General features: G+C 49.8%; 1 protein-coding gene and 1 long non-coding RNA gene across 2 annotated transcripts in view; one reads left to right on the forward strand and one right to left on the reverse strand.

The window, feature by feature from the left end:
* Nucleotides 1-25,573, forward strand: part of TOGARAM2 (TOG array regulator of axonemal microtubules 2) — a 64,771-nt gene extending 39,198 nt beyond the window's left edge. The window contains exons 13-21 of the mRNA XM_084791527.1: nucleotides 382-487; nucleotides 1,606-1,841; nucleotides 3,683-3,841; nucleotides 8,134-8,251; nucleotides 8,593-8,687; nucleotides 10,264-10,456; nucleotides 11,210-11,426; nucleotides 19,563-19,649; nucleotides 25,090-25,573. Of these exons, the coding sequence (XP_084647653.1) occupies nucleotides 382-487; nucleotides 1,606-1,841; nucleotides 3,683-3,841; nucleotides 8,134-8,251; nucleotides 8,593-8,687; nucleotides 10,264-10,456; nucleotides 11,210-11,426; nucleotides 19,563-19,649; nucleotides 25,090-25,427 (1,549 nt within the window). The 3' untranslated portion in view covers nucleotides 25,428-25,573. The remainder of the gene's footprint in view (nucleotides 1-381; nucleotides 488-1,605; nucleotides 1,842-3,682; nucleotides 3,842-8,133; nucleotides 8,252-8,592; nucleotides 8,688-10,263; nucleotides 10,457-11,209; nucleotides 11,427-19,562; nucleotides 19,650-25,089) is intronic.
* LOC311602878 lies at nucleotides 662-10,264 on the reverse strand. The gene is made up of 3 exons (XR_014780885.1): nucleotides 8,750-10,264; nucleotides 4,052-4,159; nucleotides 662-1,070 (listed from the first exon to the last, which is right to left on the reverse strand). It is a non-coding gene; the product is annotated as an uncharacterized lncRNA (long non-coding RNA).
* Nucleotides 25,574-27,922: the final 2,349 nt, after the last annotated feature.

A 27,922-nucleotide genomic window follows, 5' to 3' on the forward strand; every position in this document is an offset into this window, starting at 1 on the left:
AGACATATGATCTTAGTCACCAGTGAAGAAGGGACTTGTGGCCTACCAATGTGAGAGCACTGGTGGCTCTCACATCTGCGGGTGTCTTCCAATCTTTAGCCCTCACTTTAAGCAACTTCTTGGCACTGTCTATCTTGTGTCAAAGACCCAAACAGGTCCTGGGTGGCCAGAGTGGAGGTCCAGGCAAGAGCCCATAAAACAGCTTGTATTGACCAGCTAGAATTCTAAGCCAGGTGTCACCCCTAGGGTTCCAAGCCAGGTGTCACCCTAGAAACCCTACATCTGAGGCCTTGGAATCACATCCACCTGGGGGCTGTCTGCAGAGAAACGGGACTCCTCCCCCACCTCCCCTCCTGTGACAGGCCTGGCCTTGCTTCTCAGGCAAATGAAGGAGAAAGGCCTGAAGAGCATCCAACGCCTGGCAGCTTGTCACTCGGAGGTCCTCGGTCCACGGCTGCACGACGTGTCCTTGGCAGTGACTGCGGAGGTGAGGCTTCCCCATAGCTTTTGTACTTCGCTGCTTCCCCTAACCCATCCCTCATGGCTCAGCTGTTTAGGCGAGTTACAGAGCAGCTACGGGAGACTGTGGCTCTGTGGAGCATGGCCGCCAGCCACTGAGGTAGGAGGTCCCTGCCTATCCCTCAGGCACCAGCACTGAGAACTCTTTCTTTATCTGTAATCTTGTCATCTTTGGGAGAGTCTTGTGTTCCCATTTGTCACTGTCCATTGTCTTCTGTGCGTGCAATGTCTAAAGAGTCATGGGTTGATCCTCAACCGCAGGGCAGGTATAGCATTTCCCAAGGCTTGGGCCTCAGCTGAGGCCCTGCCCTGAAAGGCAGTAACACGAGCTTGATCCCCGTGGAGGCCAATCTACACCCCTGGGAACAGGCTGTTCCGGCTAGGCTGGGAGGATCATGAACACAGAGGACATCATGTTGACACTTGGCTGGATTGTGTCATGGGGCTGGCGGTTGGTTTTTTCCTCTGCAGATTGAGTGTAGTGGGAAGAACAGGGTGGCCATCGCTGTAAATGTGCTGCGCTGGTGCTTGCCTTGGTAGAGAGAAGCGCCCTAAGGGAGGAAAGACTTATTTTGGTTCACGGTTTCAGGGGGGAATTTCAGCCCACTGTGGCAGGGGAGGCAGGGCAAGTGGGAATGTTTCTATGTATGGTGGTAGGGGTGGACCGGGCAACTTGTTCACACATGGACAGGGGCGGGGCTAGAACATCGAAAGACCTACTTTCATTGGTTAGGCTCCACCTCCTGAAAGTTCCCCCATCTTCCTAAAACAGCACCATCAACCAGGGAACAAGTGTTCACAACACACCCTCCTCAGGGAAATTTTCAAATGTAAGGCAAATGTACACATTCCAGATAATACTGAATGTGGAGTTAATAGTTACAGTGATAACAAAGTAGGCTATGATAATCACGGAATGAGGCTGTTCTGCCCAAAGACGTTGAAAGGTTTTCATCTCTAGCGTGGCAAAAGATGAGGGCAGAGCCTCTGCATACATGAAGATGTGGCAGACAGGGCCACACAGTGTGTTCAGAGCACTCAGGGAGGTACAACTGTCCTGGAGGCTCCTTCTCCTCTCTCTCCAAGGTCACCAACCTCCGCTCCAAGGTGTCCCGCCTGGCCATCAGCACCCTGGGAGACCTCTTCCGAGCTCTGAAGAAGAGCATGGACCAGGAGGCTGAGGAGATTGCTCGCTGCCTTCTGCAGAAGATGGGGAACACCAGCGAGTTTATCCAGCGGGCAGCCAACCGGGCTCTGGGTGCCATGGTGGAAAACGTGACCCCTGCCCGTGCACTGGTGGCTCTCACATCTGCGGGTGTCTAGTATGTGCTGTGTGTGTGTGTGTGTGTGTGTGTGTGTGTGTGTGTGTGTGTGTGAGGGGAGAGGCCCTCCTAGCAGATGGGATGAGCACAGGGAGGGAGGAAGCAGAAACCGTGGCTGTAGAGAGTCTCTTGGGATGCTGGGGGTCAGTATGCGGAGGCATCTATGGCAGGTTTCACCCATTTAGCAGAAGGAGTAAATCCCTGTATCCTGTGGGCTCTTGCTACCCTTCCTGGGCAGGCTGTAGAGAGTGGGGTGAGTATGGCTGGAAGGAGAAGGATGCTGCTGTTCTGCTTGAGGCTGGGAGGTGCATGGTGGTCATGGTAACGCTTGGGAGCCAGCTGTAGAAACAGCCTCAGCTGTGCCCTAGGGGTTCCCTCCCCTCTCAGGGGAGCAGTGTTTCTTTCTGACAAATATGGACAAGTGAGGAGACTCAGGAACCAAACTGGCCTCTCTCAGGAGGGAGGAGATGGGCTACTACTGTTAGAGCCAGATTTACTACCCCTTAAGTCAAAACCGAATCAATAGTGAAACCATAAGGCATTTCCCAAGCCCTTCCTCCCCCAGGACAGAACAGCTCCCTGCTCCTATAAGTCAGTCATCACAATGAGGCGTGAGCTTCTCTGCCTACCCAGAACCCACTGCACCTGCCAGCAGACCCCTGGCTATTGTACCAGTGATTGCTGCAAAGCATGGGCTGCTCTTGGGTTCCATGACCTGGGTTCCCCAGGCCTTTGAATCCTCAGCTGAGGTGGTTCTGAGGAGTCAATGACTAGCTTCCGGAGGCAGCATCCAGAACAGTGCCTGCTTTCCCTGACATGACTGAACACTGGCTGTGGCTGAGTGAACTTGGGAGAAGTGACGCCTTTGGTCGATTCTTCTCTTTGCCTCAGCTTCCTCTCCTGCAGTATGGTGACCACAGCAACTCCTGGTTGGTGGGAGATGAAGGATAAAAGGCGACCAGCATGGTGCCTGGCATAGGGGATATGGTGATTGATCACCAACAAGGACAAGAGTAGACTGCCTTCAGATGCCCAGAGCAGGGGTTATGTGTTTGAGTGTCCTGGGGACCTTGCTGATGTGCAGATTCTGTGTCAGACCCACTGTGTAGATTTGTGGGTCACACTGAGAAGGGAGGGCTCAGATGTTCCCCCTTATGTCTATAACAGTGGGGGCACTATGTATGGTTCTGCACAGGGGGGTGGGGCATGTCAGAGTCGGGCTCCACCCCCTCAATGACTGAAAGTGAACCCAACTGCCACTAAGCATCATCATACACGTGCTTAGCACGAGCACAGAGAGGAAGGGGGCACATTGATTGGGGAAGGGTTTTCCTAGACAGAAGAAAGATGGCGACACTCGTGTGTAGACAGGAGTGCTTGGGCTCAGAAATGCTCAAGCATTTGGGCCCATTTGGGAACCTTAATGTCGCTTCACGCAGCTGCTCTTCCCATTCCCATTGACGCTGTGGTCAACTTTAGCCCTGTCATTGGGAATGACTACTCAAAGACTACCGCCCGCCCCACCACCACTCATGCAAGATAGGGTCCCCCGCCCCCCCCCCCCGAGGCAGAGTTTCTTTGTGTAGCCCTGACTGTCCTGGACTCGCTTTGTAGACCAGGCTGGCCTCAAACTCACAGAGACCCACCTGCCTCTGTCTCCCTGAGTGCTGGGAGTGAAAGCAGGTGCCACCACGCCCGGCTGGCAAGATAGGTTTTAAAGTCACAGCTGGCACGAATGAGGGTCTACAGTCTGCAACTACAGATTTCCATGTGTGTTAGTCTCGGCCCTCACACCCCGGCCCTGTGACTGACCTCTTGGCCGTGGTTGTGTTTCCTTTTAGCCACCGGAACCCCTTAGTCCGGAAATGTACTGCCAAGCATCTCTCGGCCGTGCTGGAGCAGATCGGCGCAGAGAAGCTTCTCTCAGGCTCCAGAGACAACACAGACATGCTGGTGCACAACCTGGTGAGGTTGGCCCAGGACTCTAACCAAGACACCAGGTAGGGCAGGACTTGGGACTGGGTGTGGCCAAAGTAACAAGGCACTGGTCAGGTCCTGGCCCCACAGGCCAGTGTCTTCGGGGCTTAGCAAAGGGACAATCATGTGGATGGAGGCTGGGCCCTTTCCTTCTGGCTCTGTCCTCACTTTCCTCCAGTGTCATGGACAGCCTGTGCAGGCGTCGGTCAGTGACCTCCGCCTCTCTTTCTTACCTTCTATTCCTCCACTCCCTGCAACAGGGCTCTGTGTCCATCTGCGCCAGCTCCAGTCTCAGACTATTCAGCTGTTCGTGCAGGAGTGTTTACCAAGCACTCTTTTTCCTAAGTAATCATATGAGAATGAAGAGGGAAAATTAAGCCCCCGTTGTGTTGGAGCCCGCTTCCTACTTGAGGAAGATACACAACAAACAATAAATATAATGAACATTTTAGATTATAGGACAAGGGGCACAAAAGTCAAAACCAACAAAATGGAGTGGAGAGTGAGGGAAGAGACGAGGCTGAGGCCAGGCATAAGGGATGGGTTGGTAGAGCCAGTTCCCGGAGAATCGAAGCACGCTATCCAGGCAAAGGAAACAGTAATGAAGGTCCCAGGATGGAAACAACTTGGACAAGGAGAAGGATGGCAGGGCAGAGAGCAACACTAGCTCATGGTAGGCAGGCTCAGGTCATGAATGACCTTGGAGGCTGAGGTTATCGGCTGTGTGATGGGGAAGTTCCAGGGGACTTTAAAGTGTGTTTGTGGGGCAGGGGTCGGGGTTCGAAGCAAAAGACCAACAGGGTCTGATCGTCTTCCAAAACCAGAGTTGGGGCCCAGTTGATTGCAGTTGGTCCTGCCCTCCTGCTTTCTGGGATGTTGTCCCTGTGTCTGTCTGGAAGTGAGGCTGACAGCCTTCATTTCAGAGAATGAGAAGTGTGGTTCGGGGCCACCAGGCTCTGCTCTAGGGGTCCCATTTCCCCCCCAGTCAGTGGGGGCAGAGGTGCTGTGTTGGTCACACGGGCTGTTCACACCTAAGCGTTCCCTGGAAGGCTGAAGTATCTGCCCTTCTCCTGTCTCCAGCACTGCACAGAGTGTTGCATGTAGCTTCTCTGTTTGCTGAGTGGGAATTTTCTAGACTAAACGTAGTGCAGCACTGTCACTCACTCTCCAGTGGCTATGCTGGAAGGCCCAGAGTGCCTGCCCTGAGAACCTCCCTGATGCCTGAGTGCTACCTCCCCTTGGTCTGGCCAATGGCTGGATACTTTTCCCTTCTTCTCACCTAATGGCTCCGATGGGAGAAAGTGATACCTCACCATTGTTTCAGTGCCTTTCCTCCTGATGGCTTTGTTTTTCATATGACAGCGGACAGATGGTGATTGCACAACCCTGGCAGGAAGTGCTGGAGGCTGGGCCCCCGAGATGGGTTGAGCAGTAGGTCTGTTTTGAAGGCAGAGCCATCAGGATATGGGCAGTGAGGATTTCAAAGATAGATCAAGGATGGCTTTTGGGATTTAAATTGATCAGCTGGGTCAGTGGTGGTGCCACTCACTGAAATGAGGAAGGTTGTACCAGCAGGCTTGGGGTTGTCTGTAATTGTTAGGAGGGGTGGGAATCAAGACCCATTCTCTTCCTAGATCTAATTCCTCACGGGATGGCACTGACCTCACTTCATTTTCCTTTATGGTACTCTGGTTTTGAGAGCCACAGGACTTCCTGCGTCTCCTTGCCCCTTAGGGCAAGTCTCCATTGGGCCTGTCATGCGGGCATGGCTGTGGATGACATTAGTCATCTGTCTTAGTTTTATTTCCCATTGCTGTGATAAAATACTCTGACACAAACAATTCAAAGGAGAAAGGATGTTTTGTTTTAGTTTGGTTTGGGCTTGAGAGTCTAGGTTAACAACCATCACTGTGGGCAGTCAGGGCGGAAGGAGCCTGAAGGAGCTAGTGATGTTACACGTGCAGTCAAGAGGACAGAGCAGTGACGTCACGCGTGTGCTCTGCCAGCTCTTCCCATCAGAGCAGTGACGTCACGTGTGTGCTCTGCCAGCTCTCCCCGTCACTCAGTTCATGGCCTGTGAGATGGGCCACACTGCAGATGTCTTCCCATGTCAGTGAGCTCAACTAAGAATATCCCTCACTGGCTAGATCTGAATAGGGGCTCTAGGTTTACTGCATGCATTGTCCTTGAGCGGGGACTGACTCTGACATGAACTCTGGTGCCCCCTAATTGACCACTTCCCCTTGGTGGGGAGGCCTGGTAGAACTCAGAGGAAGAGTAGCAGGCTACCAGGAAGAGACCGGGATAGACTGCGATCATATGGTGGGGGAGGAGGTCCCCTTCTGTCACAGACCTAGGCAAGGGGAATAGGGGAGAGAGGGAGGGAGGGGGAACAGGAAGATACAAGTGACAGGATAACAATTGAGATATAATCTGAATAAATTACTTAAATTAAAAAAAAAAAGAATATCCCTCATGGGTAGGACCGCGGGCCAACCTAATCTAGACTTCCCTTCCTGTCAAGTTGACAATTAAAGATAGTCATCACAAATCCTCCCTCTGACTCTCCTTCCACCAGCATCAGCCTCTTCTCTCTGATCCCACCGGGACATCCATCACCTGACGCTCCACTCCCATCCTTAGTATAAAGTGTCCTTAAAGGAGCTCTTTTTCCTAAGTCTGCTTCTCAGATTGTGTCCCCTATGTTGGTCAAAGTCACCATTGCTCACCAAGTCATCTAAGAATGGGGATTCTCGTCCGTTACTGAATCCTCCCAGCCACATTGTCACAGCGTCTTTGAAAGTGATAGAAACACATCCTGTAGTCGGAGACCGCCTCCCACTTGCTATTGACCCGCCAATGACTGAGTTTTATTTTCTGTCTGCTCCTTTGCAAACTTGGTGCCGGCTGTTGCTCATCGCATGAGCTTTGGTGTCAAAGCTTGTACCACAGAATGGCGCTAGCCGCATTTCCTTGCACGTTAACTGTGGGAGTTATTTTCAGAAGTCCCTTTGGGTGCTGTTGAGAGAATGCTGAGTTAATTCCTGTTTCAAATGCCTTCGGAGTGTCACACTGTCACGTGGCACTGAAACCAGACTTACACTAGTGAAAAGTTACAAAGAGCAACAGGGCAGCAATGAGGCATCAGAAAAAACAAGACTCCGTGTTAAAGGAATGGCCCAAACTCCACATTGCTTTGCAAAGCAGGGACTTCACCCAGAGCAAGGAAAAGATGGCAAGCAGTGTGACGGTTGTTCCTCTGGACAACAGAGTGGCACGTGATACAGTGGAAACTATTAGCATTTTCTTGTCTTGATTTTCCTTAGTGGAAAATAAAGACATGTTTTATAAGTAAAAGGGTCTTAGGTTGCGGGGAGCAGTCACTATTCTAGATCCTCTCTGCTCCATCTCCAGTCAGCTTCGAAGTCTTTCCATTTAACTCCTCTAGCAGCTCTTGGAACTGACTGTCCTTCTCTTGTTCCCACTCTGTTGCGTATTTCAGGACTTATTCCCTTGCCTGGTCTATGATGGTGGCCTCCTAACAGGGCCTTCAAGCCCCTAATCTCGGCCCTTCCCCACTCACTTCCTGCCAGAGTTAAATGATTTCTTTTGTTTCTACTTTGTGTGTGCGTGCTCATGCATGTGTGGAGTGTGTGTGTGTGTGTGTGTGTGTGTGTGTGTGTGTGTGTGTGTGTGTGAGTGTGATGGGGTGATCACAGAGGTAAAAAAAAAATGTTGAATCCCCTGAAGCTGGAGTTATAGACAACGAGACATTTTTGTTGCCTGGAGAGATTTTGGTTAACATGAACATTTGGCCATTCCTCTGCTTCCTGTTGCTTGTAGGCCAAAGCCCAGGGCTTTCACATTGTCCTAAACATAGCTTACTCACTCCTCTGGCTTCTTTCAGCCTTATAGTCTCCAATCATATCTGGCTGTTGTGTCAGAGCATGTTGTAAACTTTTTAAAAAGGGTACATATGAAGAATATTACATAGCCTGGGAAGATGAATAACAAGGAAGTGAAAAGTCTGGAAGCAAGTTGCCTGTGTATTCTGCTATCTATTAAAATGTAAATGCGTAGAAAAAAAGACCAAGAAAATATATAAGAATTTAATAGTGATTTCCTCTTGGTAATGACATTATGGATGATGTTTGTTCTTTTATGAATCTAATTTTTAACTGGGTAGGGATTGCTTTTCTAATTAGAAGTATGCAAACCTCTCCTATTATAATTGGGAAAGTTGTGTAAAGCCATAGACTGAATTTATTGGGCCTCTCAGTGGCTGTTTCTTCATTTGTTCTTTCCCCGGTGGCAGGTTTTATGGGCGGAAGATGGTGAATATCTTGATGGCAAATGCAAAGTTTGATGCCTTTCTCAAGCAGTCCCTCCCGTCTCATGACCTACGGAAAGTCATGGCGGCCATCAAACAACGGGTGAGCTGGTGGAGTGCAAGTGGTCGACTCGGGTCCCCCGTGTAGGTCAGGGGAGTGAGTTGGGGTTCCAGAGACTTCATCATGACTACTGACAGGCGGCTTTAATGTGCTTTCTGTCTCCAGTGTCTATACTGGGGTCTGCCCCTGTGCGTCTCAAGCTCCCTGGGCCTCCACTCCTTCCTGTCCTAAGTGGACACTGTGGCCTCTGCCCTCCTACCTCCAGGGCCCCAGACAGTGAGCTGGGGGTACTCCCAGGTGGGAGGGTTACCCTTCTGTTCTGGTTTATACCGGTTTGTCAGCCCACCCCCTTTGGCTTACATCCTGTGTCTCTACTTCTCCAGGGAATACAAGACAATCATGAACTTCCATCTGCCAAAGGCCGCAAGGTGTCAAAGAGTCTGGTGGTGTGTGAGAATGGGCTGCCTAGTCAGGAGGGGTATGGCTGTTCTTGTGTCTCTGGGGCCCCATAACCCGAGCCGCCAATGGTGTCTTACTTACCCATGGGGATTGATTATGGACTGGGGCATGTCTGAAAGCTGGTTGGGTTTGCGTCAGTGATGGGTGGATTCGTAGGGTACCCTCCCCTGCCCACATCTTAGGTAGAACCAGTTCTGGCTTGGCAACATCTACCAGAGATGTTGAGTCAGGTAGTCTTGGCTGAGGCACGCCATTCTGCATGAGTCAGGCTCTCCCTTTAAGCTCAGCGTCTCTTTGTTCACTTAGGTCAGCATGTTCTTTAGTTGCTAGGTTGGTCAGCCTGGAACTAGTCCTGAGGTAAACATAAGAAGACCTGGCCTGAGGGACAGAGGGTGTGCACTGCGGACAGTTAAAAACCAAGCAGGAATCCTCTTCTTGAAATATAAACTGCTTCTGCCATGTCCTGTGAGGATGATAGCTGACCATGGCAGGATGCCTGGGAAGGTCCTGTGGAGCTCCAGCACGCCCTGCCCTCTCCTCCTCAGCTCTCCCTCCCGGGGCTAGATCAGTTCCAGCCTTCCCAACCGCACCCGTTCTTTCTTTGCTATGTTCTGGTTTGCTTATCCTGAGCACCTAGAACTTGCTCGTTGATCCTACAAGACACAGCTTGCCTGTCACCTTCTCCCAGACACCCTCTGACACAGCACCCATGTCCTCAGGCGTACAGCTGCCCTTGTTCTCATCTGCTCTTCACACCCCTGTCCCCCAATCTGTTTTTGAGATGCTGAAGGCAAAGATAGCATATCTCATCTCTCTGTTCTCAGGACCAAACACAGCTCTTGGTATTCAGTAGGCAAGAATGTGAGATGAAGGAACAAATGATAGAGTGAAGGACACTGGAATCTGTTAGATAGGACCTGGGCGTAGGGCGGGAGCTCAGAGATCCTGGCTTTGAACTAAGCGTGGGAGGCAGGAATCCTGTGTGGAGCCTCTCTCAGGCTTGCTGAAACAGCCTAGGCTCTGATGGATGGGTGATTCCCGTGTGAGGGAGCATGGCTATTCCGTTCCTAGAGGAACGTGAGAGCCCAGCCAATAAGGGGCTGGATATGGGAACCACGCGGAGGTGGACCGTGATGGCCGCCAGAATCCTGAATCTTCCCTTAGGTTAAATAAACTCTAGCTGAGCTGGTAGCCGGGGTGCACTTCTCTGTGACAGAGCACTTGTCTCGTACCCATGAAACCCTGCGCTCCATCCTTAGGACCTCCTGTCCCCCAACACTTGGCACCAGTCATCTTTCCATGCCACATTCTCACTTAGCTTCCCTACCCTCAATCCTTTACATGTCCTTGGAAAAGGAGAGGGTAAAAACCAGGACGAGAGGATCTTGCTCTTTGTCCTTTGAGGAAAAGAGATGGCCAGAGTCACCAGGAGCAGTGTCCCCATGTAGCGTGTTTAGAGGAGAAGGGGAGGTTGGAGTAAGCTGTGTAGGAGACACACAGCTTCTGTCCTACCTGGCAGTGGGATGCGGCTTGTGATGAGAGGTGTGTTCATCCCCTGGGCTCTTTCCCAGGGGTCAGCCCCTGCTTCCGCCTAGGCTTGGCTCCAATGGCCCACGGCTGATGGCGCTTCGCTCCTCCATGCGGGGTGGTGTGGAGATGGCAGAGCAGCTCCGGGAGCTGACCAGGCTGTTGGAAGCCAAGGAGTTCCAGGCTCGGATGGAAGGCATTGGGAAGCTTCTTGAATACTGCAAAGCCAAGCCAGAGCTCATTGCTGCCAACCTAGTCCAGGTGAGTGCCCAACCATGTCCTCCCTGATTTCTCCCTGTGGGTACCAATTCAATCTGGAGAGTTCTAAGCTGATTTGGGGGCATGGGGGGGGGAATGTATGCAGAGTCTGCTGACCACTCACTTTTCAGGCGGTCTTTGCAACACTGAAAGAGTAACTGGATGTGGCTGAGGGTTGGAGCACTTCTTTAGAGTGCTCAGAGACTTCCTGGGTGGCTTCCATCCCTCTGCCAGAGAGAACGCTATGGTCATGGTCTTGGGTTGCATTCAGTTAGTTATTTGCATAATATTTGGTATCAGAGCCTTGGGTGGACAGTGGCTGGGTCATAAATGATGGTCAGGCCGGGTAGCAGGCTGAACACCAGGAGGGATTTCTACTTTTCCTTGGAGTGATGCTGACAGGCAGGTGGGAACCCAGGGTGAGTCAGGTTCCCTACTAGCTGTGTGATTCAAGGAGATGCATTAGCCTCCATGAGCCTTCATTGTTAATGGGAAAGTGAAGAGTGATAACAGTACCACGGGTCGCTAAGGTCATCAGTGAAAAGAAGTAAAGAGGGCCTACCCCACTGCTCTGGGTGATTGACATGTGAAGAATGCTCAGTACATGTCTCCCTCCTTCCCTCCTCCCCCACTTTGAGGAGATGATCTCTTCATCATTGGTAATGGGCTAGCACAGGTTTGGTGACCCCTTTTAGGGATGCAGGAGGAGTCCCGGCTAACTCCCGCCAAGCCTCTTGACTTTTGCTCCCTCCATAGGTCTTTGATGCTTTTACCCCAAGGCTTCAGGATTCCAACAAGAAAGTGAACCAGTGGGCACTGGAATCCCTTGCGCAGATGCTTCCCACGCTGAAGGAGAGCATACATCCTGTGCTGCTCTCCCTCATCATTGCAATCGCAGACAACCTCAACTCCAAGAACTCCGGGATTTCCACCGCTGCGTCCACTGCGCTGGATGCCATGATGGACAGCCTCGGTGAGCACCCCACTGCCGTCCCCGTGGGACACCTGAGCCATCACACCCATAGTTAGGGTTTCTGTGAGATGACCATGGCAACTTTTATAAAGGAAAACATTTAACTGGGAGCTGGCTTAGAGTCTGTTGTCACGGCAGGAAGCGTGGCAGCATGTAGGCAGACATAGTCTTGGAGAGTTGGGTGAGAGGTCTACATCTGAATCAGAAGGCAGCAGGAAGAGAGAGTGACACTGGGCCTGGCTTGAGCATCTAAAACCTCAAAGCCGGTCCCCCAGTGACACACTTCCTCCAACAAAGCCACGCCTCTTAATAGCGTCACTCCCTATGAGCCTATGGGGTCATTTTTATTTAAACCACCACCATCCATTTTCTTGTATGTGGGTCAGCTGAGTTGCAAACAACACTGGTTGGTTTGCCCAAGGCTGTACAGAGTAGGTGTTGTGATTGTAGAGCCTCTAAATTCTTGGCTGGAAGCTTTTCCATGTTCTGTCTATGTCTTGGTCACTGTTCCGTTTCTGTGAAGAGACACCATGACCATGGCAACTCTTTATAAAAAGCATTTAATTGTGGCTGGCTTACAGTCAGTTTCAGAGGTCTAGTCCGTTATCATCAAAGTGGGAAGCCTGGCGGCATGCAGGCAGACATGGTGCTGGAGAAGGAGCTGAGAGTTCTACATCTGGATTCTTAGGCAGGAGAGAGAGAGAGAGAGAGAGAGAGAGAGAGAGAGAGAGAGAGAGAGAGAGAGAGACACTGGGACTAGCTCGAGCTTTTATTATTCATTTATTTATTTTTAATATTTTTATTTAATTTTAATTTATGTGCATTGGTGTGAGGGTGTCAGATCTTGGAGTTACAGACAGTTGTGAGCTGCCATGTGGGTGCTGGGAATTGAACCCAGGTCCTTTGGAAGAGCAGCCAGTGCTCTTAACCACTGAGCCAACTCTCCAGCCCTAGCTTGAGCTTTTAAACCCCAAAGGTCACCCCTAGTGACATACTTCCTCCAACAAGGCCACACCTACTCTGAGGCCACACCTCCTAATCCCTCTCAAGTAGTGCCTCTCCCTGATGACCAAGCATTCAAATCGATGAGCCTAAGGGGCCATTCTTACTCAAACTACCACAGTCTACTAGGTACTGCATGGCCAGGAATGGAGGTGATGAGAGAAGGCCTGGTCTAGCTACCCGATAGTCAGTCATGTGAAGAAAATTACTTTCTCAGGGCCACAGGGCACTACAGGGGTTAGTGAGGAGTGCTTGGCAAGGTTCATCTGTGCCAGGGGTTGGTGATGGCCTGTGACAGAGGAGCAAAGAACATGGAAAGAAAGGAAGGCACAGTGGGTGGTCACCGTGAGAGGCAAGAACGTGTCGGATCGTATGCTGTTTGCAACATTGCCACTGGGTCCCCCAGTGTCAGGTGGACATTTTGGTGCCTCTCCTGTCCTTTAGTGGCTAGAAGGTGATGTTTAGTATATTTCTGGAGAGAAGAGCAGCTGAGAGAATAGTACCTAAGTAGACTTATGTCTGGGCCAGTGTGTAGGACCTTGTATCTGAAGATTGCCTCTGCTGTGTATCTGATGGGTGCAAGGTGGTACCCGGCCTCTGGCATTCACAGGGCATCCTGGGCAAGACATCCCTGGCAAACTCACCTCCCTCCCTCCCAATGCTTTGGCGAGAACCCAGTTCCTGGGCCTGGGACAGCAAGCTGTGTCCTTGGCTAGAGCCACCAGGAGACGCTTCGGTTACAAATCAAAGGCCTGGTCAAGTCCCTTTTTGTCTCCTGAGTTCATAAATATTGTCAATTTCCACATTTCATCTCGGAAGAAATTTACGATTTGCTGAGTTTGTTGCTGTGAAGCAAACAATACAAATGGAGCCCTAAATTACAGCTTGTTCCCTGTGCTGCTCTGGGTGAGTGAGATTGCTGTTGCCAACAGTCAAGGCTCTTGTTAAATCACCCCAGGCCCTGGACTTATTGGGGAGACTTACACAAAGCAGAATGGGCTTTAGGTATTTGAGGAGGATGAGCACTCATGTCTGGGGAGATGGCTCTTTTAACTTTCCCCTGCATCCCACCCCCACCCCCTTCCAAGGGTTTTAGGCTGCTCTTTGCCACTGGGCCAACCTTCCCTATCATGGAAAAGCCTGGCACTATGTACAACAGAATTTAGTGTCTCCCATAGTTATATCCGAGTACCTGCTGTACCCACCTAGGGTGGGTACCCTGGGAAGTAGTAGACCTGGGAGTGTGTATTAGTCTGTTTCTGCTGCTACAAAAAACCCTCCAAGCCTGGGAAGTTTATATTAAAAAAAGGAAATTTAATTCATGGTTCTGGAAGTCCAAGAGATGGCACCAATGTCTGATTAGCTTTGATGGAGGCCTCATGGTCAATGGCATCACAATGGTAGATGGTGCCACAGTGGGTGGGTGATGACACAATAGTGGATGGTGTCACGGGGTGGATGGTGTCACAGTGGCAGAGGCGTCATAGGGGTGGATGGCGTCACAGGGTGGATGGCATCATAGTGGTGGGTGATGACATAATGGTGGATGGCATCACAGAGGTGGATGGCATCACAGGGGTGGATGGCATCACAGGGTGCATGGCGTCACAGGGGTGCATGGCATCACATGGGTGGATGGTGTCATAATAGTGGAAGCTCCTTTGGAAAAGATAGCATGGTACAACAGGAGGACAGACACCGGAAAGGTGGTTGCGCTCAGTAAATACTTTTCTGTGTGACTACACAATTTCAGATCCCGGGACCCACTTCAAGTGTGACACGGCATCATAAGCACCTATAATGCCGGTGCTCCTGTGGAGAAGTGGGAGGCAGAGATGGCAGCAGTCTGGGGAATGCAGTGGTGAAAGGCAAGGACTGATGCCTGAGGTTGCCTCTGACCTACCCACAACTCTTTTATTTATTTAAAGAACATATATGCAAATGAATTCACTTCATTCACTTCTTCAGGCCTACATTAATCCCCTCCATGGGCAATGCTCCTAATGATCTCATTAGTTTCTCCTGGAAGTCTCACCACTTCCAGCATTTCCACACTGGGGACCATGCTCCTAACACAGAAACCAGGGATTAGCACAGTGCAAGCAGGGTTCCAGCCATGTGCTTCTCCCTGTTGAGACAGAGTCCTTTTGGATACAGCTGAGAACAGCCCTTCTGGTCCACCAGCCACTGATGCAGGCGTGTGTGTGTGTGTGTGTGTGTGTGTGTGTGTGTGTGTGTGTGTGTGTGTTGTGTGCATGTGTGTGTGTGTGTGCGCGCGCACATGCGTGTGTGTGTGTGTGTGTGTGTGTGTGTGTGTGTGTGTGTGTGTCTGGCTGTCTTCTATGCTCCTTAGATCAGGGCTAAGGTTGGGGTTGGATTGGTGTAACCGGCGTTTGCTACTCTGTGGGTTTTTCTTTCTTCTACCTCTTCTCCATCTCTTTTCTTCTTCCCTTTCAATCTCTTAACACCAGATAAGAGAGAAAGAAGGATGAAGAGGGAAAGAACAAGATCCCTGAATAAAGTCAAACTACTTCCTGCTGATTAGGGGCATCAAGCTCCTTGGGCAAGTTGGATCTGTGTCATCAGTATATCTAATTTGTTGTTGTTGTTTCTTAGTGCACAACTACTTAACAAACCATGACCAACAGCAACCAACAATGAACCAACAACTAACCCCACCTCTTGGGGCCCTAGCATTTATATACCCTCAGAAAAGTCCCCAGAATTCCAAACATCACACCATCACAGGAACTATCTGCAGCTGGCAAATCCACGCCCCTGCCGGAGCACGAGGCAAACCATAGTCAACTGCTGAGAAGCAGCCCATATCCTCACACCTGGGATTAAAAAAACAAAACAAAACAAAACCACTCTTATAATATTCTTGTGTTTTTAAAAGAAACCAAAACTCTAAAATTCTCACTACAGAATGGTGTTGGCCTCAAAGGTCCAAGGGAGGAGCCCTATGAATTTCTTGCAAAAGCTCCTGTGGAACATACGTGATGCCGTGTGCTATCTCAGCTCCAGGTGTGGTGCCGTTTGAGCAGGTGTGGCAGTGAGTTGTCTGGGCCAGTTGATTTTATTTTTGTGTGTAACACATCTTCTTAGTCCCTCCGGCAACATTGATTCTGATGGTGCTTTTGACTATAAAGTGTCAAGCTTAAGGATTTAGGTTGATGGCATGGAGAATTTAATCACCCCCAGTGAGTACCAAGGGTAGAACCATGTTGTCTGCAGGAAAGGTTTTCATCTGCCTAGGATGAGCTGCACTTATCCCAGAGGAGAAGCGAGTAACTGACTTCCCACTGTCCAGGGCGTTGGGTGGTAGCTGCAGAGCCTTGGGCTGAGGGGACAGAATATGACCCAGCTAAGCCTGATGATTCTAGAGCCTCCACTGCCCGCCCCCCATTATGGAGTGCTTTCTTGCCAACCTGCTTCCTTATGGCCTCCAAGGATTCTGGGCTCCAGGCTGGAAGTGGACTTTCAAATGCTGGGCAGCACTTAAATGCGGAAGGCCAGAGCGACAGCACAGCGTGCCGCAGTCTGTTTCCCACTGATTGCAGGGCAGGAGGAGCAAGTACAATGCCAAGTGAGGCTTCTGTCCTCTGGCTGGGAGTCCAGATGGCACAGCTAAATGGGGAGGCTGGCTTTTCTAGGATGACCCTGAAGAGGCTTCTTCATTGTGAAATTCGCGGGAGGAGGGGTTAGCGCAGCCTCATCCACCACAATTATGTCTTCTTCCTGGGTTTTTCCTGAGGGGTGGTGGCTTGGATGACATGCTGGTTGACATAACAGGGGCTGGTTTCTGCAGCTGTCCTCTTAGGGTGCAGGAAGAAGACTGGGCAGCCAGCTCCCTGGCCTCTGCCATTAATCACCCACTTCCTGATTTGGGGTTTCTCTGAACTTGAGACTCAGTGACATTTTTCCTACTGGACGGTGAGACCTGATTTCAGGGGACTTTTTCTGAGGATTAAGAAAGTGCCAGAGCAGACTAGTTCGGCCTGTCACCTCTGTTGGCTTAGTTGTGTTTGCGTGATGAAAACCTCAGGCTGCAGACAGCTCTGCCTCCCCCAGATGACCTTGGCGTTCGGGCTTCTCACGGCCAAGCGGAGCTCTCTCAATTTAGCTCAGCCTCTGGCCAGCCCTGGAGAGGGTAGATAAGCTTGGAGTGTGGGTGGCCTTGGATCGAGTTTTGCTGTTTGCTCTCTGCCTTGAAATGTTGGTCAACCATATGACTGGAGTTCTATTGCTAACGGGTTTAGACTCTGCATCCAGATGCCTTTCCTACATAACCAAACTCTCAAAATCTCTACCTTCTGTTAGGTGCCCATATTTGTCCAAGTTTACCTAGTAAAAAGCCACAAGTGAATACAATGTTGATGTGGGCTCTTTCACTTAATTCTACTCAGGACAGACATTGTGGCGGTACAAACCTGTAATCCCAGCATTTGGGAGGCTGAGGCAGGAGGATTAACACCAGTGAACACACGGGCTACACGTGAGCCCCTATCTAAACATCCAAAGAGAAAACAAATGAATGCCAACCGGTTTTCAGTGCTACTTTGTGGTCTCCCCGGTTACTTAAGAGTTAAAAAAAACAACAACAATTTTTTTCTATAAAAATCATGCCTGTGGGCTGGAGAGATAGCTCAGAAGTTTAAGAGCACCGGCTACTCTTCCGAAGGTCCTGAGTTCAAATCCCAGCAACCACATGGTGGCTCACAACCACCTGTAATGAGATCTGATGCCTTCTTGTGGTGGGCAGGCACATGTGTGGGCAGAATGCTGTATAAATAATAAATAAATCTTTTAAAAAATCGTGCTTGTTAACTATTGAGAAGTGGAAAAGTGTACGACATGTATGTACACTGCAGGCATTTATGAAGTACCTGCTGTATGCTGGCCGCCGTAGGACCGTGGTCTGGTTGATGTGCTTGGCCAGTTGTTCATTCTCAAGGACACTCCCAGGGTACTTCTTTATGACTCTGGAGGACTGTGCCAAGGGCCAGGAGCTGGGCTGTGGGAGAAGACTAAGGAGGGAGCCAGGCTTTGTTTTAGCCATGCTACATTGGACCAGGCACTTATTAAGCCCAGGCTCTGGGGCCTCAGGTGCTTTGCTTTAAGGTCTCCCCCTTTAAACCATACTAACACTGAAAAAACCCCAGCCTGGAGAGATGGCTTAGTGGATAAGAGCACTGGCTGGTGCATAAGGACCCGGGTTCAGTTCCCACGTGGCAGCTCACAACTGTTGATAGCTCCAATTCCAGGGGATCTGCTACCTTCACAGACGGACATGCAGGCAAAACACCAATGCGCATACAAATAAATGAATCTTAAAAAAAAATTGGAATGCGTCTGTGGTAGTGGTGCGTGGCAGGACCTTTGGGAACTGCTCAGGCTGGGGCTCTGCCCTGATGGGTGGATGAATGCTTGGCTGGAGGGATGGCTCAGTTATCTCAGGTGGGATCGTGAGGTAAAGGACAGCTGTGGGTTCCTCTCTATCTTTTTCACATACAGGTGGCTAGTACCTGCTTTGGGACTTTCCAGCTTCCAAACCTTGGGCCAGATAAAGTTTTATTGTTTATAAATTGCTCATTCTTTTTTTTTTTGTTTTTTTTTTTTAATTCTGGAAGCAGAAAATCAACTAAGGCGCCAGGGCACACTGGCTGAGTGGCTCCTGACAGGTGTGGGCAAGCCCCATAGGCACAACCCTCAAATGGGCATTTCACTACCTGCCCTACCTTCCACTAAGTTGTTCCATGACTGTTGTGGTTGCAAAATACTGGGAGCTGGGCATGCTGGGGGCTGGGCATGCTGGGAGCTGGGCATGCTGGGAGCTGGGCATGCTGGGAGCTGGGCATGCTGGGGGCTGGGCATGCTGGGGGCTGGGCATGCTGGGGGCTGGGCATGCTGGGGGCTAGGCATGCTGGGAGCTGGGCATGCTGGGAGCTGGGCATGCTGGGAGCTGGGCATGCTGGGAGCTGCTGGGAGATAGATAGCAGGAGAATGGTGTGATCTCTGCCTTCTTTGGACAGACCAAAGGATGTTGACCGACCCTTCCTTGGTGTTCAGGTTCTGACTACGTGACCAGTTTCCCCCGCCCTGAGAGAGATTCACATTTAAATCAAAGAACCTCCTGGAGGGTGGGCGACCCCTTTTTCCTAGTTCTGGGCTCCATGTTCATAACATAAGGATCACCAGCTGGTGCTCCCTGTGGGAATAAGTGACTACCTGGCATGGGGTGCCTAGTGACCAGAGTGCGAGTTCAGGCTTTAAGGAAAGCTTGACTTCTGAATGCTGTCCCCAGCCCTTTAACGGCCTCTGTGTGACCATTGGTCAGTGCCTCGGTTCATCATGAAGCTACAAATATATCCAAATGCCCAGTTATGCATTCCCTTCATCTATTGCTCGCATCACACTGTGTGTCTGTCTTCTATCTGCCAGCCATTCAGCCACCTTTTAATCCCAACCCCACTTTAACACAAGTTAGAAAACGGCAGACAATATGAACCAGATCTACAGAGTACTTTGCAGCCTGTTTGGGTGGCGTCTAACTGCTTTAGACTGCCCCCTCTTCCTCCAATATCTTATGTTTATTTGCTTTTTCAAAAAAAAAATGTCCTTGGCTGGAATGATAGGCCAGTGGGTAAAATACTTACTTGTCATGAAAGTGTAAGGACCTGATCAAGTCCCCAGATCCATCTGGATGCACATGTCTGTTTTCCCAGGAGAGTTCCGGGAGATTTTAGGCCTGCTAGCCTGATTTACAGCAGTGGCTAGTGAGCGACCTTGCTTCAAATAAAGTGGAAGGCAAGGAACAACATCTGAGGTTATTCTCTGACCTCCACACCTACATGTTTACACACACAGACACGCAGACACAGACACACACACAGAGCCACAAACAGACACACACAGTCATCATAGACACACAGACAGGCAGACAGACAGACAGACAGACAGACAGACAGACAGACACACACACACACACACACACACACACACACACACACCTTGAGTCCACTATGATTTGGAAGAATCCATTCAGCTCCCTGTAGAGTGGCTTCCTATGAGGGCCTGGTGTGTTGGCTTGGCTGGCAATGCCATGGTCACAGACATCTCCATCTCTTTCAGACCACCTTTGCCTCCTGCAAGCGTTTGCCGGGCGTGTGCGTTTCCTGAGTGGTCCAGCGGTGCTGGATGTCACAGATCGCCTCTCAGGTGAGCACCTCTGACCCCACCCATCCCAGCTGTCCATCACTGTTCTCTCCTGTATTGTAGTTTCTTAGATCTCAAAGACCATTTAAGAATTTTCATAGTTTGCTTTTTCTGTGAAAATCTCCACATTACCAGATGACAATCTTTGTTTCTGGTGAAAGTGAGGGATGTGTATATATAACCAAATAGTTTCTAAGAATGTATTTCTTCCTCTTTAGAAATCTGGATTCCCCTAGCCCACTGAGTACCTTTTAAAAAAGTGTGTGTGTGTGTGTGTGTGTGTGTGTGTGTGTGTGTGTGTGTACACATGCAGATAGAAGCCAAAGGACTACTTTGTCTGCCATATCTTAGGTGGTATCCATGTAGGTTTTTTTGAGAGAGGGTCTCCTATTAGCCTCAAACTCGCTAAGTAGGCTAGGCTGGCCAGAGTTTATTCTTCAGTGCTGGGGTTACAAAGCACATGCCTCCATACCTGTTTATTTATGTACACACTCATCTGTTACCTGTCTGTCTGTCTGTCTGTCTGTTTATGTGGTGTATTAGTTATTTTAATGTTAGTGTGATGAAATCCCCATGCCCCAAATCAGCACACGGAATAAAGAGTGTATCATTCTGGCTTTCAATTCCAGAGGAATAAGAGTTCCTCTTGGTAGGGGAGGCATGGTGGGAGGCAGCTGGAACTGGAAGCCAACGTGTAACCTTGGAGCAGAGGGAGTGAGCAGGAGATCAGGTGAGGCTAGGAACTCTCAAAGCCTGCCCCCCAGTGATGTGCTTCATCCAAGAAGGCTGCACCATCTCTCTCAACAGCACTGCCACCTGGGGACCAAGTGCTCAGGATCTGAGCCTGGTGTGTGGGGGCCTAGTGTTCAGGATCTAAGCCTGAGGGAGCATTTCTCATGGAAATCACCCTATGAGGGCTCTCGGGATAGAATTTAGGCCAGAAGGTGAGTACTTGACTGACAGAGCTGTCACCCAGACATAGACTCCCTTTGTTTGTTTTGAAAACAAGCTCTCCCTATGTGTCTTGGATGCCCAGACTGGTTGTGACAACCGAGCACCATTAAGGATTTTGGTGCTACCTCCTAATTCTGTCTTTCCCATCCCATCTCTTGCCCCTGACCTTGTCTCTATTTCCTGGTTTAGTTTTTCCTATGTCCCCGCAGAGACTCCTTAACTCCCATCCAGGTGCCAGGCCTTCTGTAATGATGTGGCAGGAGGTCTGGCAGCACCAGCGGTGGCTTCAGTATCAGGACTGGATGCCTTAGGGTGAGGATAGGGGCATGAAACTAAGATCACCCAGGAGACCAGACATAACCCCTTTCTGCTGCCCAAAAATCAGTGTTTTGCAGACCAGAGATGCGGCTCAGTGGTGGAGTGCTTGACTACAACGTACAAGGTCCCAGATGACATCCCTTGCACTGCTAGGGACAAGGCTCAGTTGTTAGAGTGCTTGCCTAGCATGCTTGAAACCCTGGGTCTGATGATCAGCACTGAATAAACAGGACATAGTGACATAAGCCTGTACCCCTGTGCTTGGGAGGTAGGACCAAAAATTCAAGGGCATCTTTGGTAACATAGGGAGTTTGAGACCAGCCTGGGATATAAAAGACCCTGACAAAAACCACCAATCCATCCATCAACCAACCAACCAATCAACCAAGTAACCACCCAACTAACCACAACATCCATTAAGTAACTTAGGGAGCCCAGAGGTGAGCGAGGAGTCTGACCATAGATTATTGGCTTACTGTTAATATTCCTCATTTCTTTTCAAGAGGCCCTAGAAGCAAGTTTCTTCCAAGCTCTTCTGCTAAGTAGACTTTGGCTAGAAACGCCCCTGACACAGGCATGGACTTACGGCTCACTAGGAGTAAATCTTTCATAATCACTCCAGCTGCCTTTTAAGCTGAAGCTTAAGGGGGTTGCTCTCTCACAGTGGCTCCCAGAGGGCTTCTGTCCCTCGCCAGCCAAATGACTGCCACATCCCTGGGCCTGGGCCCAGTGGCTCTGAGGCCACTGAGCTGGTGAGGGCATGTGGGCTCAGCAGCTGAGGTGGGCAGGTTTTGTTCTTGCACCCTGGAGGCCAAGAGAGTAAGTGCACCTCACTGCTCAGAGAGTCAGGTCCATGAGGGTGTGTAGGCAAGCCATGATGGGACAGAAGGGGATCGGATAGGGGACAGGCTGGTGAACCCCATGAGTGTAAGCCAGTGTCTTGTTCCCAGACTAGGTTAGAGTTAGGGTTAAGAGCTAAGGTTGGAATGGTTCTTGGGATTGCTCTCATTTTCTTTTTTACTTTGTCTCCCCGCCTCCCATTTTAAGAATTGTTTTAACATACACATAGCATTGATTTTACTATTATCTCCATTTAAAGAGGTTCTTTGGTGTTGAATGCATCCCTAATATTGTCCAACCATCACTGCCATCCACCTCTCTTCATCTTGTCAAGCCCAAACTCTCATGCCATCAAACTCCCTGCTCCTCTCAGCCCCTGCAGCCACCACTCTGCTTCCTGTGTCTGTGAGTCTGACTACTGTGGGCACCTCATGTAAGTAGACTCCTACACAGCTTATCTTCTGGAGACTGGCTTATTTCAGTTGGCATAACACCTTCAAGTTTCACCCATATTGTAGCAGGCATTAGAGTTTGCATGTGTGTGTTTTTTTGTGTGTGTGTGTGTGTGTGTGTATGCGTGCATGCATGTGTCTGTGTGTATATGTTTGTGCATGGGTGGGTGTGCCCATGTGTACATATGAAGGCCAGAGATTGACGTAGGGGATCTTTCTCAGTCATCTCTATTTTTCAAAGTACATATTTACTTCTATGCGTGTTTGTGTGTGTGTGTGTGTGTGTGTGTGTGTGTGTGTGTGTGTGTGTTCATGAGTGTATGTCTGTGTGTCATGTAAGCAGGAACCCTGGCAGATCAGTAGAGTCATTGAATCCCCTGGAACGGGGGTTACATGTAGTTGTAAGTTGCCAGGTGGGTGCTAGGAACTGAACCTCGGTCCTCTGTAGAGCAACAAGTGCTGTAATCCACTGAACCATCCTTCCAGCCTCCTCCATCTTATTTTTTGTGACAGAGTCTCTCACTGCACCTGGAGCTCATCAATTTGGCTAGACTGGCTGACCAGACAGTCTTTACTTCTCTTGTCTTTACTTACCCACTGCTGGGATTATAGCTGCATTAGTATATACCTATGCCTAGCTTTAAAAAAAAGTATTTATCTGTTTATTTGTTTGTTTGTTTTTAAATGTGAGTTTTGGGTACCAAACTCAGGCCCTTGTGCCTCAGCAAACACTTTACTGACTAAACTTTTTTTTAACCTCCAGAATTTTCAATTTAAGGTAGAAAGATAGACTATTGTATATACACCCCTGGACTGTTACCCCTCCATGACGATGGATACTGGGCTGCTCCCACTTTCACGCCCTTGTGAGAATAATACGGCCACAAGCACAGCGTGTGCAAGTACACTTTTTGTACCCTCACTTTTGTTGTGTGAGATCCCACAGAGATCAGGGCACATTTTAGCTGTTAAATGTATGTAGCTGCTTCTTTCCTGTCTCCCTTGCCTTTCCTCCTCAAGGCTACTGGACCACTCCTCTGCCTTCTTGGCTACTGAACTACCCCGATATAGCCTTGGGGTAGTCCCAGCCATGAAGATGCTGTGGGGAGTCTCACCGAGGGGGGCATGCAGGTCATCTGGTTCCCCTCTGTGCCAGGACTCAGAGGAACGCCCTCAGGGTTCGGAGATGATAAGCTGACGAGAGGACAAAAGAGGAGCACCTGAACCGTGGAACTCCTCAAAGTTTGGAGGGCAGTGCAGGCACAGGCTTTGGAGTCAAGGCAAAGTGTTCTGTCTCCAGTGAGGCCTTTATGAGGGAAAAGTCCTTGGCCTGAGACTTGTTTTCCTCCTCTGAACAATGGCTCACATCCATCCTTTCAGCTTGAACTGGAGCCTTGAAGTTCCAAGTCTTGGAATGAAATAGTTTTTCAGATATGGCTAGGTCCACATAGCCTTCTGGAACCTTCTAGGTTCTTGTCCCTATAAATCAGTGAAGTACTATCTTCACCAGCGCTTGACCAGAATGCCAGAGCGAGGTGTCTCAGGCCACGATGACTTCTCCACAAAGGGCTGGGGAGGCTTTGATGTTGGCTGCAGCTCTGGTACCTACCTTGGTGACAGAGTAGTCTTGGACTTAGCAGGTTGGGCTCTGAGATAAGCAGGTTCAGGCGGTTCTTCTACTTGGAGGCTGATGGCTTGCACAGGCGTTCACCCTCACAGACTGCTGCTTGCCCGTGAGGCTCCACGTCCGATGCTGGGTGTGGATCTTGTTCCTCTATAGCTGTTCTTTGGAGAGTCTCAGCTTTTTTCCCTGATACTGGAGTTGTTAAGAGCCAGAGTCAGGACCCTGGTCCCCCCTAACAAGCTGGTTTCTGCTACCCACCCTCAAGAGGCCAACTAAAGAACAAGCGATAGGGACAAATAGAGGAAGGACTTTTACTTACTGTGGCCATCCTGGGAGGAGCAGCAAAGAGGTCCAATAGCCTTCCCCAGGCCATCTTTGGGGTCCTGACCGGAGTTTAGGTTGGAAGAGACATAGATAGACACAGCCACATTGTCCCAGGCCAAGCATATTCATGCTCAGCATCATTGTCTCCAGTCTTACTGCAAGATGCTTTGGCAAGGGCCAGGGAGAAGAGTTTCTCCTCTGGCTGCCAGAAGTCTCCCTTCTCTTCCTCCTGTCAGCACAAGGTCCCTGGGGGAAATCCCAGTTTCCTAGGGACCATTGTCTCTGTAGTTGGATAGTGGAAGAGAAGGTTACAAGTGTGTCTCTAGGATAACCTCATTCCTACCGGGTCACACATGGCTAGTGTAGCATCTCTCTGTGCTGGTATGACTCTCACAGGTGGTGAGGTGGATTTATGCAACGCTAAGCTTGCCTCCTGTTTGTCATCGGCTTTGTTCAGATACCTGCCATTTGTTATGGGGTCTCCAACGATCTTGAGAGCGAAGCTTAGGCCTGTGATCTTTACTTTACAAACATAAAAAGGCTCAGAGAGGTGGTGTGTCTTTCTCAAGTTCACACAGCAGAGATGGGATCGTAACCTACCACATCGCCCTCACTGGGGCCAAGGGAACACGTTATGATCATCATGGACTTACCTCATTTGCATTGACTTTGTGGTTCTTTCATTAAAAAATAAAATTATACTTTATGTTATGAATACAAAGCAATATTTCTCTTCTGGTGTTAAAAATAAATTGAAACATTTTAATGGGCCTGTGAATGTCATGAGGCTCAATTGCGCACAGTGCCTGGGTGGGAAATCAGCCCTGCTGGGGTGCCTGTCCTTTGGAACACAGAATCGGTGATGCTGGAGAGAGACGTGGGAAGAAAGAGTGTGCAGCTCAAATGACCCCTCCTCTTTTCTTTGTGACAGTGCTGGTGGCCTCAGTGTACCCCAGAAAGCCTCAGGCTGTGGAGCGGCACATCCTTCCTGTCCTCTGGTACTTCCTGAACAAAATGACTGGCAACGGTGTGCTGCCTGGGCGCGGAGGGAATGTCCGCACAGTGGTGTGCAGGCTGGCCAGGAGCCTCCAGGAGCAAATGGGGTCTCGCCTGCAAGACTTTGCTGCTAATCAACCCCAGCAAGTCCTCAAGACACTCCAGGCACTTTTAGACTCTGAATGTCTGGGGGGCAACGACAAGGTGGCCGGTGGAGGGATGACCCCTGACAGCGCGGTGACGGGAAGCACCTGCCCCCAGCAGCTGGATTAGAGATGAGTCTGAAATGGACAATTATTATTTTTTACCTTATTTTATTTTTATGATGGAGTCACCTCATGGCCCACTTTCCCCCTTAGAGTCCCCAATGTATATAGTATATTTTGAAGTAGAAATAAAAGAACTGCTTATTTTTCTAAGGTTTTCTTATCTTATACATTTTTTTTCAGCCACAGAGAATTTTCCAGTAGATAGGTTTATGAAAAAGGACAACAGTAAACCTCATTTTAGATGGGATAGTGACAAATAGCTAGGAAAGGAGAGGACCGCGTAGATGCACATATTGCAGGAATACGGCCCCGCCCCACATCTGTGGGCAGCTGGAAGAGCCTCCTGCATCTCACAGCCTCGGATATGGTCTGTCTGTCATTGGTTTGACTGGAAGTCATTGCATCATATGTCTTTCAGCTCATCCTGCCGCAGCCCTGCAGCATCCTGAGCTAAAAATCTGTTCGTCCCATGGGACTTTCTAGGGGGGGTCTGCCCAGCTCGTCACAAGGCAGGAAGAACCTGACAAATGCGCCACTCAGTGCCTTAGCGAGAAGCTGCCCATCTGGCTAGTTCTGACAAGGACTGGATGATGTTCCATGTTTAAGACAGCGTGGAAGGAACGCGTGGTGGAGTGTGCATGCTGTACAATGCTCGGCTGTCACATGGATGATGCGAATTAGCACAGGCTGCTACAGATGGGGTGAATCATAGGATTGCTGGGCTCAGTGTGGGCCAGGTTGTGAGAAAGGAGAGAAACGCATTGGTCTTTAAGGAAAAGCCAGTGAGCGGTGTCCTGACTGGCTTCTGGACACCCCCCACCCCCACCCCCCCTTTCTGGTACTTTTGGCTTTCCTTAACCAGCAACAGGTTGGCAATGCTATGACTAGGATTTAGTAGCTCGGATCACTGCCTTGAACACACAGCCAGGCAGCTCTGATGTAGTGAAGGCTGAAGGGGTGACATTTCATTGTTGGCCAAGGACTCGGACATAGCACCATATAGGGACAGGTCCAGATGGTGAGGTCCTGAGGCCCAAGCTCAAGGCAGCATATCTGCCTACCCAATGGAATCCCCCAGTATCATCCATCATCTGGCCTCCGGTTTGATGTGAGTTCTAGGCTATTCTGATCCTCTCCAGGGGAGCCTGGCCCTAAGCCAGGGAAGCTGGGTGCCAGCTGGATGTTGGCCAGCCCCTCCCATGCTCGGTAGGTGATTGCAAGTCAGGGCGGGGCTTGGCTTTTAATAGACGGCTTAAGTGTGACTTTGGGTCCTTCCAGAGCCAGTGTGAGTTGCTGGTCACCTGATGGTGACCCCAGCAGAGCTTCCCGGAAGCCACCTGAGTCTGGGCCAGGAGAAAGACTTGCAAAAGATGTTGTGCAGAGACACCCGAAGAGGCTGATTTGTAAATCTTTCTAAAGTTTTGTACAATTTAATTAACCATATTTGCTTATTGTCTGAGCAAGCTTTTTTGTATGTGTGGGGAGACCTGTATTTTCTGCTTGTCAGGATCCAAGGAGAGATGAGACTGTTCCAAGATTCTTTGGACTTGTAAGAATGCAGGGACTTAGAGGCCGATGGGGAATTTTGAAGGCAGAAAATGAAAGCTGACAGAGTTGGGAGGATTGTGCAGTGGTTGGAGCACTTTCTCTGTGGTGTGGTGATGCCAGGCTCAGAAGGCAAAGGCGGGATCACCAGAACAAACTGGCTAGCAGACTAGTCATGCTGGAAGGCTCTGAGTTTGATTGAAAAACCCCTGCTTCATGGAATAAGATGGAGGGCTTACACACACACACACACACACACACACACACACACACACACACACACAGTGGGTGGAGGAGAGAAAGAGAATATTAAAATAAAACAAAAAGGATGAGCCCAATGCTACTTTCTTTCTCTTGCACCTACCTCAAACCCAAAGCTTCCAGTCCCTAGGGTTCTCTGGTTTGATGTGTTGAAAAGAACTGTCAATTCTTTTCTCTGTTCTATTTTTCTTCATGATTTCACAGTCTAATCTATTTCTTGGGGGAGTCAAGGTCTCTGCAGCCTACACCCCTGACACAGTGCTATTGAGAAAGGGCTGCGTGGTTCTGACAGATCTTGGGAACCCCAAATCAAGTGGAGTGGATTGAAGCTTCAGGCCAGCCTGGACTACAGGTTATTGCTTGCAAACCAAGAGAAGATAGCGTGATAATTAGGCCTCAGCCTGTTGGGATCTCTTCCAAAAGGCTCATTTGAACATTATTCATAGGCAGAGTAAGTGTCCCCATAGACCCCAGAGATGGTGGCTTAGCGCTGGGCTCACCCCACTGTGTGTGATTGATTGTGTGTGAGCCAGAAACTCCACTTCTAGGATTTGGCTTACTGTATCAATTTGACACAAGCTAAAGTCATCTGAGAGGAGGGAAACTCAATTAAGAAAATGCTTCCCTAAAACCAGCTGTAGGCAAGCCTGTAGGGCCTTCTGATAATTAATGATTGATCGGGGAGAACCCAGC

The sequence above is a fragment of the Acomys minous genome (assembly GCF_964271855.1).
Source record: "Acomys minous genome assembly, chromosome: 8".
Lineage (NCBI taxonomy): Eukaryota > Metazoa > Chordata > Mammalia > Rodentia > Muridae > Acomys > Acomys minous.